At 39.9% G+C, this 16,816-nt stretch overlaps 1 protein-coding gene across 2 annotated transcripts in view; it reads left to right on the top strand.

Moving 5' to 3' along the window:
- TTC7A (tetratricopeptide repeat domain 7A) overlaps positions 1 to 16,816 on the top strand; it is a 283,111-nt gene that overhangs the window by 179,376 nt on the left and 86,919 nt on the right. For both annotated transcript variants that reach the window (XM_034764410.1, XM_034764411.1), the window contains 2 exons: positions 8,245 to 8,361; positions 12,303 to 12,400. In XM_034764410.1, the coding sequence (XP_034620301.1) occupies positions 8,245 to 8,361; positions 12,303 to 12,400 (215 nt within the window). The remainder of the gene's footprint in view (positions 1 to 8,244; positions 8,362 to 12,302; positions 12,401 to 16,816) is intronic.

The raw sequence follows: 16,816 nt of genomic DNA, 5'->3' as shown, positions 1-16,816 counted from the left end.
TAAATACAAATGTAGATAAACTCAGATCAAATTAGTGCTCAATAGTCCGAGGTGATCAAAATCTGGATCAGACCCAGTCATTTGTTGGGAATAAGCTATAAATACAGAGGATTAATAAATTAGATTATAACCCTTGTAAAGTCTGGATCCTCAGGGAAAAGTTATTAGCAAAAGCACTGGTGGCTGATATTTGCTCTCTTGCCTGAGGAGTCAGTTACAGTTAAAAGCAAAAGTAGCATTAAGGTCAGTGGAACTTGGAACTGCCACTGCTTTGGTTTTCATGCTTTGCCAAAAAGAGTGAAGATTGAAAAGGCTTTTCAGGTTTACCAAGTGAATATCTTGTGTACCCTGAAATTATAAGCAAAGAAAGAACTGAATGCAAGCCAAAGGGCAAAGGAGGAGTTGTGTGCACACTTCAGCAAATTATAGAGATGGATTTCTCTAATATGATTCAAGGTGACTGCAGCTGGTAAGATGACTGCTAAGTTATGAGACATCATTGATCTTCTACTTGGACAGAAATGGGTGTTTAAAATTAGACATACTTTTACATTAGCTTTAATCTGACCTCCTGCATATCACAGGCCATTAAGTTTCACTTAGGCCTGGTCTACACTGGGGGGGGGGGCGGGAATCAATCTAAGTTACGCAACTTCAGCTACATGAATAACGTAGCTGAAGTCGACGTACTTAGATTGACTTACCGTGGTGTCTTCACCGTGGTGAGTCGACTGCTGCCGCTCCCCCGTCGACTCTGCCTGCGCCTCTCGACGAGCTGGAGTACAGGAATCGATTTATTGCGTCTAGACTAGAGGCAATAAATTGATCCCCGCTGGATAGATCGCTGCCCGCTGATCTGGCCGATAGTGAAGACATACCTTAGATACCCCTATATTAAGACCAAAGACTTTAGTGAGACCAAAACATTTCAGTACTCAGAAAACTAAGGTAGAGAACAGGAGAGACCACGGTGCCACCAATGCCAGAGGTCCCTGCAATGGCAGGGAATTGATTAGGTGATCCCAGCGAGCAAACCACCCCCATGCGGCCGGGGAAGATGACCCTCCCCCCCCACCCCCCAGAATCCCTGCCAATCTGACCTAAAGGGAAAATTCCTTCCCAACCCCAAATCTGTCAATCAGTATGACCCTGACCAAGTGAGCAAGACACATCTTAGCCTAATGAGCTAGTCCTTAGCATAGCTTTAAAAGGATTTTCAAAGAATACATACATTAAACAGTCCAATATTGAGCTTGAGACATGCCCGTGACTAGAGAGAGATCTGGCCCAAAACTCCACATCTGAACTTTACAAATCAGTGACATAAAGCCAAGTGAGAAAACAAGCAATGCTGTTACAATCTATAGGGACCAAAAGTGATGGGGAATCCGAATACTAAATAAGGGAATTTTTTCTGTTTGTGTCTTGGTACTGACCTATCCTTTCTAAAATCCCATAGAAAAAGCATCCCACACAGGTCCTTGTGCTTACCTATCTTTGTATAGCACTTTGAAATCTACTGATGAAAAAGTGCTAGATTGAAAGAGGTACTGATTATTATTTAAAATGGTAAAGTTACCCAGTTACTGCTAACTTGGTCCTCATCCTAATTCAGAGCTCTCATCTGTGGGTTTATGATCCTAAGAGAGGCAATAAGTTTGCCTGAATTTTCTTGTTGCAGCTTTAATCATTTGTCACATTTTACATGCGACTTGAGAGTCACAGTTTAACAAATAAATAGTCAGTCTAAACGCTTGCATGACCCTCCTCACCATCTGAGTACCTCACAATTATTTTAATAAGTATAATAATAACGAATATCTCTCTCCTGTAGAAGTAGCAGCAGGGGGTGAGGTGTACCTTGTTAAAGGAAAACCAAGCCAGATAAATCTATTTGCATTTAGTTGTGACCATGATGAGGTTTATAGTCATTTTTATCTCGTGTAGGAGTAAGTTCCATAGTCTAGGTCCAGCTCCTTTGAAAGTTCCATCTCCTACACTCACAAGCCTCCCCATGTTGAATGGGAGTTTCGTCGCTTCCCAGGAATATAACTGTTATGAGAGGTCATGTCTGGAAGGAAAATGGATCTCTCCAGTAGAACTCTAACGTAGACCTTTGAATATCAGGACAGAGAGCTTGAATTCAGCATTCAATTCTCCACACTATTTTTCTATGCCCTATCATAGAATCATAGAATATCAGGGTTGGAAGGGACCTCAGGAGGTCATCTAGTCCAACCCCCTGCTCAAAGCAGGACCAATTCCCAACTAAATCATCCCAGCCAGGGCTTTGTCAAGCTTGACCTTAAAAACCTCAAAGGAAGGAGATTCCACCACCTCCCTAGTTAACCCATTCCAGTGCTTCACCACCCTCCTAGTGAAAAAGTTTTTCCTAATATCCAACCTAAACCTCCCCCACTGCAACTTGAGACCATTACTCCTTGTTCTGTCATCTGCTGCCACTGAGAACAGTCTAGATCCATCCTCTTTGGAACCCCCTTTCAGGTAGTTGAAAGCAGCTATCAAATCCCCCCTCATTCTTCTCTTCTGCAGACTAAACAATCCCAGTTCCCTCAGCCTCTCCTCATCCTCCCACTCCCTGACATGTCCACCCTTTTTCCTTTTTTTTTTTTCCCCCCCAATAAATCTTTCTTTTAACCCCAAATTTTCAACACTTTGTCTCAGGACATAGGAGATTTTTTATTTTTTATTTTTTTGAGTTTTTAAGAAACAGCCATGCATTTAGATTTGTTATTTTTTCTTACTAGAATAGTCCACCATGAAAATTGTTGTTTGTTGTTGTAGCAAAACATAAACAGATTATTGGTGGTGAAAGGCTACCTTTGTTAGATTATAACAGGAAAATTATGTTCCTCCATATTCTAGAATTTCAGGTACTCTTTCATCATCTTATTAATTCTTCAGAAAACTATAATTTTCTTTCTTTGTCTTCTTCAGATTACTTCTCAAATATCTAGCCACTGTTTTTATCTGCTTCTATGAAGTACTTATCGCATTGCTAATGGGTCTGATGAACAAAACAATGTAATAGTCACTCAGAAACCCGCCAAATTTTTTGGAGTTCTGCATAGGGAATCCAGAAAACTCTGCCTGCTTTACTAATTCAATGGCTTGATCAGCATAGACTTCAGTAGTTCATTCAGAGATGCATGTAGCAACCAGATTTCTCTTGTCTCTGTGATGTGCGTTCCTAAATGTGCTAGTATTGTTTAAACACATGTAATCTTATCATTTAAAAAAAAATCTAGATACAATAAATCAGTATTTTAACTCTCATTAATTTAGATAATTTTCTACATATTTTGGGAGATCATATCACTGTTTCTTTCTTCAGTGTTTCAAAAAAATAGTGCTGTATTTAGGTTTAGGATTTAGAGAATCCGGGCCACTAAAGAAAGAAGACATTAACAGATTATGGCCCTGATTCAGTAAAAAACCAAGGCATCTGCTTAACTTCAAGAACCTGTTTAAGTGATGTGCTGAACTGGGGCCCAAAAAAGAGTGGTGAATGACAGTACATAAAGCTAAATTATTATGTAGTGCTCATTATTCTCTAATGCAATGATTCTTAAACTTTTGTACTGGTGACTCCTTTCACATAGCAAGCCTCTGGGTGCGACCCCCCCCCCCCCTTATAAATTAAAAACACTTTTTTATATACGTAACACCATTATAAATGCTGGAGGCAAAGCGGGGTTTGTGGTGGAGGCTGACAGCTCGCCACCCCCCATGTAATTACCTTGCAACCCCCTGAGGGGTCCCAACCCCCAGTTTGAGAACCTCTGCTCTAATGGCTTTTTGAGATTCCAAAGTAGTAGTATTTATTATTTGTATTATGGTAGCACCAAGAGATCTAATGGTGCTAGATGCTGTACAGACACAGTAAAAGCAGCATATTTAATATTCAGATTCCATTTATAAATATTTTATAAAGGCTTAATAAATGCTTAATACATGCTTTAATGAGTGGGTAATCCATTTTTATATATTAGAGTCCAAAAGGTCAATAGGTTGTTGATAACCATTGTTTATAACCATCCATAACATCACCTACTGCTTATGGCTCTTTATAACAGTAGCACTTATGTCTGTAGCATGCTAATAACATTTATTAACCCTTTATAAAGCATTTAGAAATTGAACACCAATAAAAGGCAGTCATTGACCCAAAGAATTTAGACTCTCACTTTAAGGCAAGATATAACAATTGGTGAAGGAGCACTGTAGTTTCAAACAGAGACTTATTTTTTCTTTAGGATTTTGGAGCAGTACAAAGGGGATATAAGAGGAGCTGAGGAACTAGACCTGTAAGTTCAGAAATCCCTCAAGAGTATATTTGGGCATATTCTGCAAGTGCAAGTGAAATCTAACTTTAAAGCTGTGTACAAACTAATCCATCTATCAAAATCAATCTTGTAAAGAATTAATTTGAAATAATTAACATTGTCCTTTATTTGTATCGTGGTAGTGACTAGAGGTTCATATTTGGGGTTGGGACCCTTTTATTCGATGCATTGCACAGACATAAAATTTAACAAAAGAAACCTACATTAAGGATTTTACTATCTAACATAAAATAGAAGAACAGCTACCAGTTATTTTCCAGCATTATCTTCCCTGGGATTATTCTCATTAGCAAGAATGATCTGCGTATCTTTCTCTCTCTTCCTACCCATGAATACTAGCAATTTGCCTTAACCAAAATCACTTTGTTTTTATTTCCATTGAGTAATGGAATTATCCATTTCTATACTGAAAATTGCAATACTATTTTTGAATGTTTAATCTGTTATGAGTCTACTCAATTAATATTGCAAGCACCCTACAAGAGTGCAATAAAAAGAATATTAACAAAACACAATAAAGTCCAGTCTATGCACACAACTTTTATTTCTGTTGATGGGAGTTGCATGCACACTCCGATGGGAAACTAGATCCATTGGGTACATTTGTAGCAAGAGTATTTCTATCTTCAGAATAAAATCAAGAGCTAGAGATCAAAGTGACATTGTCATCTATTTAATTTGAGTGTTTTCCTCTTTATTGTTGTAATAACCTCTGAGAAGCTAGGAAATATAATTAGTCTTACGTACTGATTTCGTTTCCACCTGACAACCGTTATGTATTACTGCATCTCTAGTGCTTCTATTGTCAACATAGCTTCCGTTTCTTTGTGCCATTTATGTTGTTCCCCTTTGTGCACCAGCCTTGTTAATGATATTATAACATAATGTGAACAACTCTTACCAATGGTTAACTGTTGCAGCAGTTAACCCAGTATTGGTATCTTTAAGAGTCGGTAATGTTCCACTGCAGAAATAGTTGCTAAAGAGTTAAGTGTTTTTTCTACCCTTGTGTGCTTGTGTCTCATGATTGAAGATAATGTCCTGCTGAGACTTAGTTGTTTTTTTCCCAATTACTATCTTTCCTGAAATAGAACATTGCATATTCATCCAAGGAAGCTTTCATACATTGAGTGTAAACAAGTAAGTGGTCTAATGATGAGAAGAGAAATAATTGCATGTATTTGTCTCTTTAGTGTTTAATTGCTGTGTTAAAGCATGTTATACGGTTTGCTTAAACTACATTATCTATATAGATAGATATGACAGAGAAAGGAAACACTCTTATCATATCCTCGCTTTATAGCATCTTCACAGGTATGGCACCAGTTGCTTCATCCCAATGTTCCTTTATTCCATTAATATTGTATTTGGTAGTTTGTAACATCCATGACTGTAGACTCACCCATTGATTATTGCTCTTTGTCCTCGCTTTTCTGGTGTGTATCATGTGACTCCTCCTGCTCAATAGATTCCTGAAAACCTCATCCATTGATCTCTACATCAGGCCCAAAACTTACGTTTGAGCTAGAGCATGTCTTCTAGAAAGAGATACAGTCTTGCTTTATAGACCATGATGGAGAATCCGTCGCATCCTTAGCTATGTTGTTCTAATGGTTAATGTTCATTGTTAAAAATATGCATCTTATTTCTAATCTGAACTTGTCTAGATGTGGCTTCCAACCATTGGATCTCATTATGCCTTTTTCTGCTAGATATAAAGAACAATCTAATATGAGAAATCTCTTTCCCATGTAGGTTCTTGTAGGGTGTGATCAAGTTACTACTTAACCTTCTCTTGGATAAACTAAATAGATTGAGGTTCTTTAGTCTCTCACTAAAAGGAATATTTTCCAGACCTCAGATAATTTTCCTAGCTCTTTTCTGAACTCTTTTTAATTTTTCAGTATTTTTTTAAGTTTGTTCCAGTATGGTCTCACTGAGGTCGTAGACCGAGATAATACTACCTCCCTACTCCTATTCGATATTCCCCTACTTTTATATCTGAGGATTGTGTTTGCTCTCATTGCAACAGCTTTGCACTGGAAGCTCAGATTCATTTAGTTATCTGTCATGACCCCCTAAGTCCTTTTCATTGTCAGTGTGTTCCAGAATACAGTCCTTCATTCTATAAGTATAACCTACGTTCTTTGCTCCTAGATGTATGACCTTGTATTTGGCTGTATTAAAACATGTTGTTCAAATGAACCCATCTTACCAAGGCATCAGCCTGTTCCCATTATTATTTATCACTCCCATTTTTTGTGCCATCTCCAAATTTAATTTTTAAGTGCACACCTTGTAGCATTTGTGGTGTTCTTATTATCCATGGACCAAATCCTAAAAGTTGATAAGCATCCATGTTTTAGTGGGAGCACCTGATTTTAATGGGAGGCTCAGCATGTCTCAGCACTTGATATGTTGTTACTAGCATTTTTCAAGCTCAGATCAGACAGAAATAATGGTGGGTGAGTGAAGCAACCAGAGGAAATGTCCAAGGGAATATTTGTTCCTGGCTGCCTTTTCTCACTTAAATTTGTAGCATGGGAGTCTTGTTGGATCCTGACTGCTTCGGTATGTTCAGAGGAGTGCATTATTCTTCCAGGTTTGGGTATAAAATTGCTACAGTTTCTTTTAGTTGTGGACTTCTCCATGGTGATCCATGTCACCTCCAGACTGAAATGTGCTCTATTTGGGATTACATCTGAAGGCCACATGGAAACTTTGATTAGTGCACAATGTGACTGCCCACTCTGCATATTACTGTAGATCTGTGCTCCATAGTCTATGTTGGTTAATTTCCAAGTGCAGTTGAAGGTGTTGGTTTTGATCTATAAAACTACCATGGTTTGGGTTTTGTCTGCTTTTGAGACAACTTGTCTGGGTAAAGTCAGTGAAGTTCCACATGGGCATAGGGTCTATCCTCACAGTTCTGACTGGAGGACCAGGGACCTATTTTTATTACTGCTGTATTTTAATGTATATTTATTTTAGATGAATCTGCTATCGTACTGAATTAATTAGAAATTCAGTATTTTGCCTTGATTTTACAGTAACATATAAAGGAAAGGGCTAAATTTAAATTAGTAAATAAGAAACTTGGTATCTCACCAATTAAAAAAACAAAGCAAGTTAAGTGGCATTCTTATCAGCAACTGATAGATTGTCAATAATGATTCCTCCTTATAACCTCTCCATGCCCTAATTCTGCTGCATGTCAGCACTCGATGAAAATACAGTTTCTCTAGGAATAAGACTAGAATGTGCAGTTATATTAGCTAGGACAAAAATTTACAAGGGCTATCAACCTTCTTGCCTCAGGGCATAAGATGATCACCAGCTAGGATCAGGAAGAAATGTTTCCCTGCTGCAGATAGGATTACATAATTGGTCAGGTGTAAACAGGGGATGGTTTTGTTTATTACTCACCTTTCTCTGCAATGTATGTTATAAGCCAATGCCATAGGAAGGATCCCAGACTAGAAGGATCATTGGTCTTGGCAACCTGTGCATTATGGCAATTCTTATGAGGTTTTTTATGCTGTCTAAAATAAAAGATTCATGGTGTTTTTAAATACTGGTTAGCTTTGAAATGCATTGTTTCTAATACTGCCTTGCTAGATCTATCCCACCAATGTGACTGTGGTCAGGGAGTATTGTCAATGCTCTGATTTCCTTTGGGATATCAAACTTGAACTAAAGAGAAGCGTCTCATACTCTAGTGAGGCTATTTCCCCCACTCCACCCCTGAGCCAGATGCACAAAGCAAGTGATAATGCTATCTGTTGGGAGCCAGCGGAGTGTTGATGGATCTGTGTACTCTGTGCATGAGACGCTGGCAAAGTCTAGTGATTTCTTTTTTTTTTTTTTTGTCTTGTAGCTTACTCTTCACCAAAGTAAAGCTAGAACGGGTGCATAAAGGACCTGAAGAAGCTCTGGTGACCTGTAGACACATGTTGCATATGTGGCAGATGGTATATAACTTTTCACAGCACAGGTAAGTTTTTTATGTGCAGTCTGACAAATTTGAGCTTTGAAATGGAGATATTATTAACTTATGATTTAATTTTCAAGATATTCTGCTCTGCAGAAAGGCAACAAATAATACAAATTTTTAAAAATACAGAGTAAAGCCAAGACCTTAAGAGTTATTTTTATATATAATTACAACCTTCATAAAAATAAGGATTTGAGGTTAAAGAATCACTTTTTGGCCAAGATTTTCAAAATTAGGCATCTAAATCCACACTTACATGGCCTGACTGTTTCTAAAATGCCGACCACCCATCAGCTCCCATTCAAGTCAATGGAGCTATGTTGTTTGATATCAGCAGAGGACATGGTCCCACATTTTTTCCCCAAGAAAAAGGAAAAATCTTGAGCGTGCAAGTTACTAAGTTGATTTTCTCTCATCACAAAAGCCTTGCACACTGTATCACTTTCAGTGTCATTGGTGGTACTTAGCACATATTATCCCACCACTGGATAAGACTGTAACCGTCAGAAATGTTGCGAGGGGAGAGGGGTACATTGCTAAGAATCTGCAAGCCTCAGCAGTTTGTGTATGTATTTACATACACTTTATAAAAGAACTATACATACATAAACGTATCTGCTTAAACTTGTATCTTCCTTGAGGGATTATTAGAAACTGCCTACAGAGTTAACTCACCAGCAATTAAAATAGACCAAAAAAAGCGGTCATTAGAAAGTGAGTAGAAGAATGAGCTCTGACCTGTTGGGATCATTATTCTCCATAGGCTTCAGCCTATATGGGTCTGATCCTCAGTAAATAATCTTTACTCACACAAATAGTCCCACTGAAGTGGGACTTGGTGTTTTTCTTTCACAAATATTTCACACAGTTTCCAGTATGCCCTTGTGTTAGACCAACTGCAACAGGGCTGACTGAGAGCTTTAAAAATATTACGGGTAGGATTTTCAAAGGTGTCTAAGGAATCTGGGCACTAATCCTTTGAAAATGCCTTCCCACATTACTAGGCATCCAATCTTGATTTGAAGACATCAAGAGATGAAGAATCCACAGCTTCCATTGGTAGTTTGCTCCAATGGTTAACTACACTCACTGTTTAAAAATAAAATGTGCCTTATTTCTAATTTGGATTTGTCTGGCTTTAACATCCAGCCATGGGTTCTTGGGTATGCCTTTCTCTGCTAAATGAAAGAGCCCTTTAGTATCTTGTATTATCTCCCCATGAAGGTACCTATATACCATGATCAAATCACATCTTGATCTTCTTTTTGATAAACTAAACAGATTGAACTTTTTAAATTTCTCACTCTAAGGCATTCTCTTTGTTTCTCATTATAAGGCATTTTTTCTAGTTCTCACATATTTTTGTGGTTTATCTCTGCAAACTCACCAATTTTTCAACATCCTTTTGGAAATGTGGACACCAGAACTGTACACAGTATTCCAGTGTCAGTTTCACTAATGCCTTATAGAGAAGTAAAATCACCTCTCTTCTACTCCTCACTATTACCCTGCTTAATACATGTAAGGGTCGTATTAGCCCTTTTCGTGAGAGTATCACACTGGACGTTCATGCTGAGTAGGTTGTCCGCTATGGCCCTTTTCAGAGTCACTGCTTTCCAGGATACAGCCCCCCATTCTGTAAGGATGGACTATTTTCTTTGTTCCTAGATTTAGGATCTTGCATTTGGCTGTATTAAAATGCATTCTGTTTTAATGAGCCAAGTATACCAAGCAATCCTGATCACTCTGCATGACTGCCCTGTGCTCGTCATTATTTATCACCTTGCTGATCTTTGTCATCTGCACATTTTATCATCTCTTCTATGTATAGGGATATAATTTAGTATCTCAGGTATCACTGCATGGTAACTGCTGTCAAACATTGACTTCTTAATGCTGACTTCTACCTATGTACAATATTCTACCTCACGTCAGTAATGTTTTTAATGTAGTACTCCTCCACGTGTACTGCGCCATAAGCATGACATTGCTTTTAGGCGTCAGTCAGTAGCACAAGAAAAGAAGATCACTGCAGATGCTCTGTAGATACCTATATAGATAAGACAAAGATGCAAGAAGAAGTAGGTCTTTCTTTCAGTTGTTTTAACACTTAAAGTTAATAACAGCAATTTCAGATGATATTTCCAAGTAAAATTCAGCCTGTGGGATACCATGGCCCAGTTCTGAAATGAGCTCTGTGAGAGAAGGTCCAAATGATAGCATGGAGTCCCTTGGGAGTTCAGAGCCCATGTAAAGAATCTCAAGTAGGATTTCAAAGACTCAGAAAAAACTACTTAGTACTTCTACTGTGAGCACCACTAATAATAATAATATTAATAATAAAAGGCCTTCAGGCCACAAATATATAGCAGGCAAAGACAGTCTTTAGTTATATTTCTCTATTATAAAGCTGATCTGTGGTCAAAAATAAACCCAGAACACAGACATGAAATATCAGATGAACCAAAATCTCAGAATGCAGTCCATGCGCGAGGATTGATTAAACTCAAAGATAAGGCCTCCAGATCAATTATGCTTCCATGGTAACTTTATTAATGTTCCTGAGATAAGTATTACCTAGATAGTGAGCAGTGTACTCTGATGTGTCTCTGAAAAAAGTGGCAGGAAGCAGTCACCTTTCCTTTTAATACTTTGGTGAGTTGTGAGAGCAGACATCATGATCCCTCTGTTCTTCTTTGAGTGATTGCTCATGTCAATTCCAATTAGGTGTGTGTGTGCTACATGCACGGTGGCCGGAAGGTTTTTCCCCTAGCAGTACCCATCAGGTTGGATCGGGCGCCCCCTGGGGTCGCGCCTTCATGGCACTGAATATAGGGCCCTGCCAACCCACCACCACTTCAGTTCCTTCTTACTGACTATGACAGTTAGCTGGAAAACTCGTAGCTCTTGCTTTGCAAGTGCAACTTCCCTAGTATCTTGAACATTTGTATTGTAAATAGTTTTGAGATAAGTTTATAGTAGTATAGTTTTAGTATAGTGTTAGAAGTGCTCTAATCATGAGATGTGTTTTGGTTCTTACCCACCTTCACCCCAAAAAAACCACCCACAAAAAATAACTATAAATGGAGTTCTACTGTGACATAATATAGGAGAGGATCTGCCTGGCAAAATATTCTGTCTTTTTTCCACTGGGATAAGACCCCCTCCTTCACTGCTGCTGTTGCAGATGCCTCTGGATAAGACCATAGCTGGGAGCAAGTGTATGTATCATAAATTGGGGAACAAGAACTCCTCGTAATGTAATTTTTTAAGTAGTAGTCTTTCTCCTCCTCCTCTGTTCAGGCAGAACAGAGGGAGAGAGAAAGGTGCTAATCCTCTTGAAATGATCGGTTAGCAGGTATGTGGTAGGAGACCATTGGTGCAAGAGGAGTGGAACTGCCTTCACTATGAACCAAATCCTCATGCTAGCACCAACTCTGAATTGATGCAGAGAAGCAGTGGTCCAGGCCCCTTGTGCTGCCTTGTGGTGTGCTGGAGGGTTTATGCAGCAGAGAATCCTCTGGCCCTGATTCTAGCCAGTAACAATGTTCCCGTGAACTGATCTGCAGAGACACTCACAGACCAAGGATGCTGGGGCTTTCTGCACAGAACCCAAAGCTAATCAAATAAATTAGAGATGGCAAAGCCCTGTTAGAGCATCTTGTCCATCCCCTGCCTCAGCAAGACTGCTTCCTACTGTAAGTATCGAGTGTTATTTTCCACTCCACTTTCTTTAGACTAAAATGATGTTTCAGCATGAACAATTTTCAGATCTTTTTGAGAAAAATCAGCAAAACTCTTCCCCCAATACATTTCAACAGCCACTTCCCTGTACTGAATGGTACAGCTATCAAATCTAATGGCCATTCAATTGGATTACTGCATGTTTTGAAGACCTAATTCTGTCAGTGGCCACCTAACACCATCTTGTTTCCTTACAGTGGCTCTGAGAAAGAAAGCAGTGTGACTGAAGTGCCGATGATCAAAAAGCACAATGGGATGCATCTTTCTCTCCCTGATGCTCACGATAATGACTCTGGTGAGGAAAATAATTTAAAAAAATCTTTCTCCTTTCCAAAACCAAATGCACATTTTCCTAAAGGAGGGAAAGTGGTGTTTTCTAGTGTTCTGGGCACTGGTCTGGGAGTCAGGCATTTTGAATTCTATTCTTGATTCTGTAACTGCCCTGGTGTGTGACCAGGGCAAGTCACTTCACTTATCTCTGCTTCAGTTTCCCCATCCATAAAAGGGACATAATGATACTTACCTCTTTTGGTAAAGTACATTGATATCTATAAATGAAAAGTGCTAGATATGAGCTTCCTGTTAGTACTAGTAGGTGAAAGTCCATGCTGTCGTATGGGTATAATTTATAAAGATATGTGTTTAAAAAAATGGCTGAGAACTTAAAAACTGGACGGTAACAGGCAACATATCCCATTGATGATTCAACCTGGTGATATTCTGGACAAAAAGAGCTCTCAGCCATGCGTGTAGTTGTTTCCATCACAATCTTAACAGACAATCTAGGCTCTAGAGTTATGTTTGGGGTTATTGTCTGTAGGGGGGGCTGTGCTGGGAGATTTATTGGCAAATGATGGGCATGTGCTGCCATGAGGGGCTATATATATTTGGAGTTATTGTGAACGCTGGTTGTGGTGTTGTGTGGGTGGTTGTGTTAATTTGTGTCTAGGAGGATTGTGCTGGGAGAGTTGTGTCAGTTTGTGTGGGTGGCCATATGAGAACTGGTGATTCTAACAAACTTTACAACTACTCCCTCAGACACCAGACATTGAGCCCACTGAGGGGGAAGTTATGTGAAGGTCTTGAATCCACTACCCAATGCAAACAGCATGTTGTAATGTTTTTAGTACATGATTATGCAAACTTATGCAGAGAGAAGCATATTCCACTGTACATGGCTTTTACAGATTTAACAAAAGCCTTTGACATGGTTAGTCAGTCAGGGCTTTACATAGTTCTGAAGAAGGTTGGTCGTACACCTATATTGCTAAACCTTGTGAAATCCTTACACAATGGCATGAAGGCAACCGTAATGTATGAAAACCAGGAATCTGACTCATTTAACATCAACAATGGAGTGAAGCAGGGTTGGATACTGGCTCCTACATTATTTAATATTTACTTCTCATTCCTGCTTTGGTATGTGTTCTGTGATGTTCGAGAGGTGTCTATCTTAACACCAGAGATGACATAGGTTTGTTTAACATGTCAAGGATCAGAGCTAAGACGATGGTGAAGGAGATCACCATAAGGGACCTGTTGTTTACAGATGATGCAGCCGCTGTGGCTCACAGTGTTGATGCCCTACAACATCTTATTACCAAGTTCTCTGATTCATGAAAAAAAATTGTCTAGCAATAAGCTTGAAGAAGACTGTTCTCATGAACCAAGGCTCTTCAGAACCAGTTCCGGATATCACCTTAGATGGTATTCATCTAGATGTTGTTGACCAGTTTTGCTACCTTGGCTCTGCTGTTACTGGCAATGTAGATCTTGATGCTTAGCTCACTAGTAGAATCGGCAAAGCAGACAGGAACTTTGGTCTTTTGCAAGACAGACCCTGGAATAATAACAAATTCTCAACTAAAAGGAAAATCTCTGTTTATGAGACGTATTTTATCCACTCTTCTGTATGGCTCAGAAAATGGATGACTTATACCAAACATACCAAAAGTCTAAACAGCTTTCGTATCAGATGCTTGCGTAAAATTCTTTGAATAAGATGGCAAGACAAGGTGACAAATGTGGAAGTGTTAAAATCATGCTCATATGTCATTCATGGAAATGTTGATTAGTAAGAAAAGACTCAGGTGGCTCGAACATGTCAAGCAAATGCCGGGATCCCTAAGAGTGTGCTGTACTCTGAAGCTCACAAAGGGTCTAGAAAGAGAGGCAGACGACTGCGCAGATTTCAGGATGCTTGCAAAGATGACTTTGTATCCTTTGGCATCTCTATGGATGATTGGGAAAGAAGTGCAGAATGCTGCTCTGGTTGGTGGAGCCAGCTTGTAGATGGAGCGAGATGTTGCAAGTCAGACTGGATCAAGCTTTGTGGTGACCGGCGTCAGAGGAGGAAAGAATCTGCTGCTTGGATTCAGAGCATTGCTAGTGCCTGCATGTGCCCTACCTGTAGATGGACTGTCACTCGCGCATCAAACTCAGCAGCCATCAAAGAACTCATTGGCACATACACCGTGCTCTGTAAAGAGCGACAATGCCATTGACTTGATGCAAACTTTTGGAAAATTTATAGAGGAGGAGGAATGACTGTATTCCCTGGGGCTGAGGAAGTCGTTAACATTTAGAACAGATAGTTTAAAGGCGAGAACTTTCCTGGTTTCTCTCATCCTTGCCCTTATAAGTAAATCATTGGGTTTATCTCAACAGCACTCAATTGATTACAAAAAAAGAAAAACAGTGTCCAGGAAACAGTTAATTTGTGTTCACTATAAGGCCTGATTCTGGTGCATGCTCAGTGGTCCCAACTCCGATTCACTTAAGTGGGGTAGGGGGGCCCAGCAGATGGTATTCAGGGTGGCTAACTTGTGATGCCGTCTGGATAGCCATGGCTATGCTGCTATTTTTAGTGCAGTAGTTCTAATTGAACTAGCGTGGGTATGTCTACCTGTAATGGAAATTATACTCTCAGCTGCAGTGTAGACTTACCCTTGGAGAGAAGGATATCACATGCAGAAAATGGCCAATTATTTTGTGCCATGTCTTTCAGTGTTAAATACACAGCTCTTAGTAAATTGTGTAGGATTAAGATATATCCTCTTCAGATGGATAAAATGCATGACAAGCTTAGGATCTGACCTTTCAAGCATTTGTGCATGTGAACTTTACTCATGGAATTCATTGGGGCTGCTCCCATGTGCGTTTGCAGCATTGAGCCCTTAGTGTATATATTTATAACACTGTAATCTTATCAATTCTGTGCGCATCTATTCATGTAATTTTTAATCTGTTTATTCCATTTCCTTGTATTACCTTCTGCTATGATGAGTCTCCATACTTTGTTTAAATCCTCTTTTCCGTTGTCTGCATGAGGCAGGGTCATGCAGTATGAATTTGACTTATTGAAGATAACAAGTCAAATTCGGCACTAATGTAAGAGTGTGCTACTTCAATTGACTTACAAGGGAGTTAAGGACGCAGTCTCTGCGGCTGTGTTTTCAAGAACAGGCCTTTTGCAATGAGGCATTGTAGCCCAATGGATGGGGCAGGGACTCATGAGACTTGAGTTCTATTCCCATCTCAGCTATTGCCTCAGTACGTGACTTTGGGCAAGTCACTTAAACTGAATTTTTTAAATTTTGTGTGCCTCAATTTTTGGTGTCTAACCTGAGAAAACTAGGTCGATTTAACCCCTGCACCCTCCACTGTAACTGATGCTGACTGCCTTGTGGAAGGAGCTCTGATTTGGGATCTTTCTAAATCATGCTCTTTTTTCCTTCCAGAAATCACTTTTGTGGCTGCCACATTATCAGGGCAAAGGGGGCATTACTGACACACCCTTGAGCCATGCCAATCTCCAGAGATGATTTCAGCGCTTTCTCTCACACTCACAAGACTTGTGCTGTGTGCAGTCCATCTATAGGCAGGGAGCCCTTTCCCCTTCCTCTCCAATGTCCAAGTTTCAGAGTCCATGGTGTGTGGGGGTTGCTGTTGCTCCCAATGTGGAGGGTGGGTGATGCTGCAAAGACCTGATTTATTCCATGCACCCTGGCTGATTTGGGGAAAGAGTTCCACAGATTTGGGCTTTCCAAAGTCTGCTTCTTTTTGTTCCCCATGTGAAGAAGGGGAAGAGAGGCTGCTGGGCTCAGTGCCCTAGGTTCCCTTTAGTCATAGTGGAAGGCCCTGCACCTTCAGCTGTAACTGGTGCTTATTGCCTTGATTTGGGATCATTCTGGAGCAGGCTCTGGTTTCCTTCCAGAAGTCCCCTGGGAATATACTGCAGTGGAATGGTAATGTTCAGTCATTTCACACTCTCTGGAATCTTCACTGTAGGGAGGATTATTCGGATTGTTTGACACTATCTTCTCTTTCAGTTATACCACAAGGAGATTATTCTGTGCAAGACTCTTAGGCTGTATCTACACTAGCACTTTTGTCAGTATAACTTCTGTCACTCAGGGGTGTGAAAAAACACAGCCCACAGCGACGTAAGTTACACTGGTAGAAGCAGCAGTGTGGACAGCGCTATGTCGGCAGGAGATGCTACTGCCGCTTATTGGGGCTGGTTTAATTATGTCGACAGGAGAGCTCTCTCCCATCAGCACAGAGCAGCTACACTGGCAGCTGCATTGGTACAGCTGTGCTGCTGCAAGCTCTCTCATGTAGACATGGCCTTAGTTTTGCTACCAGGAACATTAGCTCCTCCTTGTTTTCTTCAGCTTCTCCTGACTGGAGAAGTGCTCCTAATTAAATT

The sequence above is a fragment of the Trachemys scripta genome, chromosome 3 (assembly GCF_013100865.1).
Source record: "Trachemys scripta elegans isolate TJP31775 chromosome 3, CAS_Tse_1.0, whole genome shotgun sequence".
Taxonomy (NCBI): domain Eukaryota; kingdom Metazoa; phylum Chordata; order Testudines; family Emydidae; genus Trachemys; species Trachemys scripta.
Note: the sequence above shows the minus strand (reverse complement) of the source record. Positions and strands in the feature narration are given on the sequence as shown.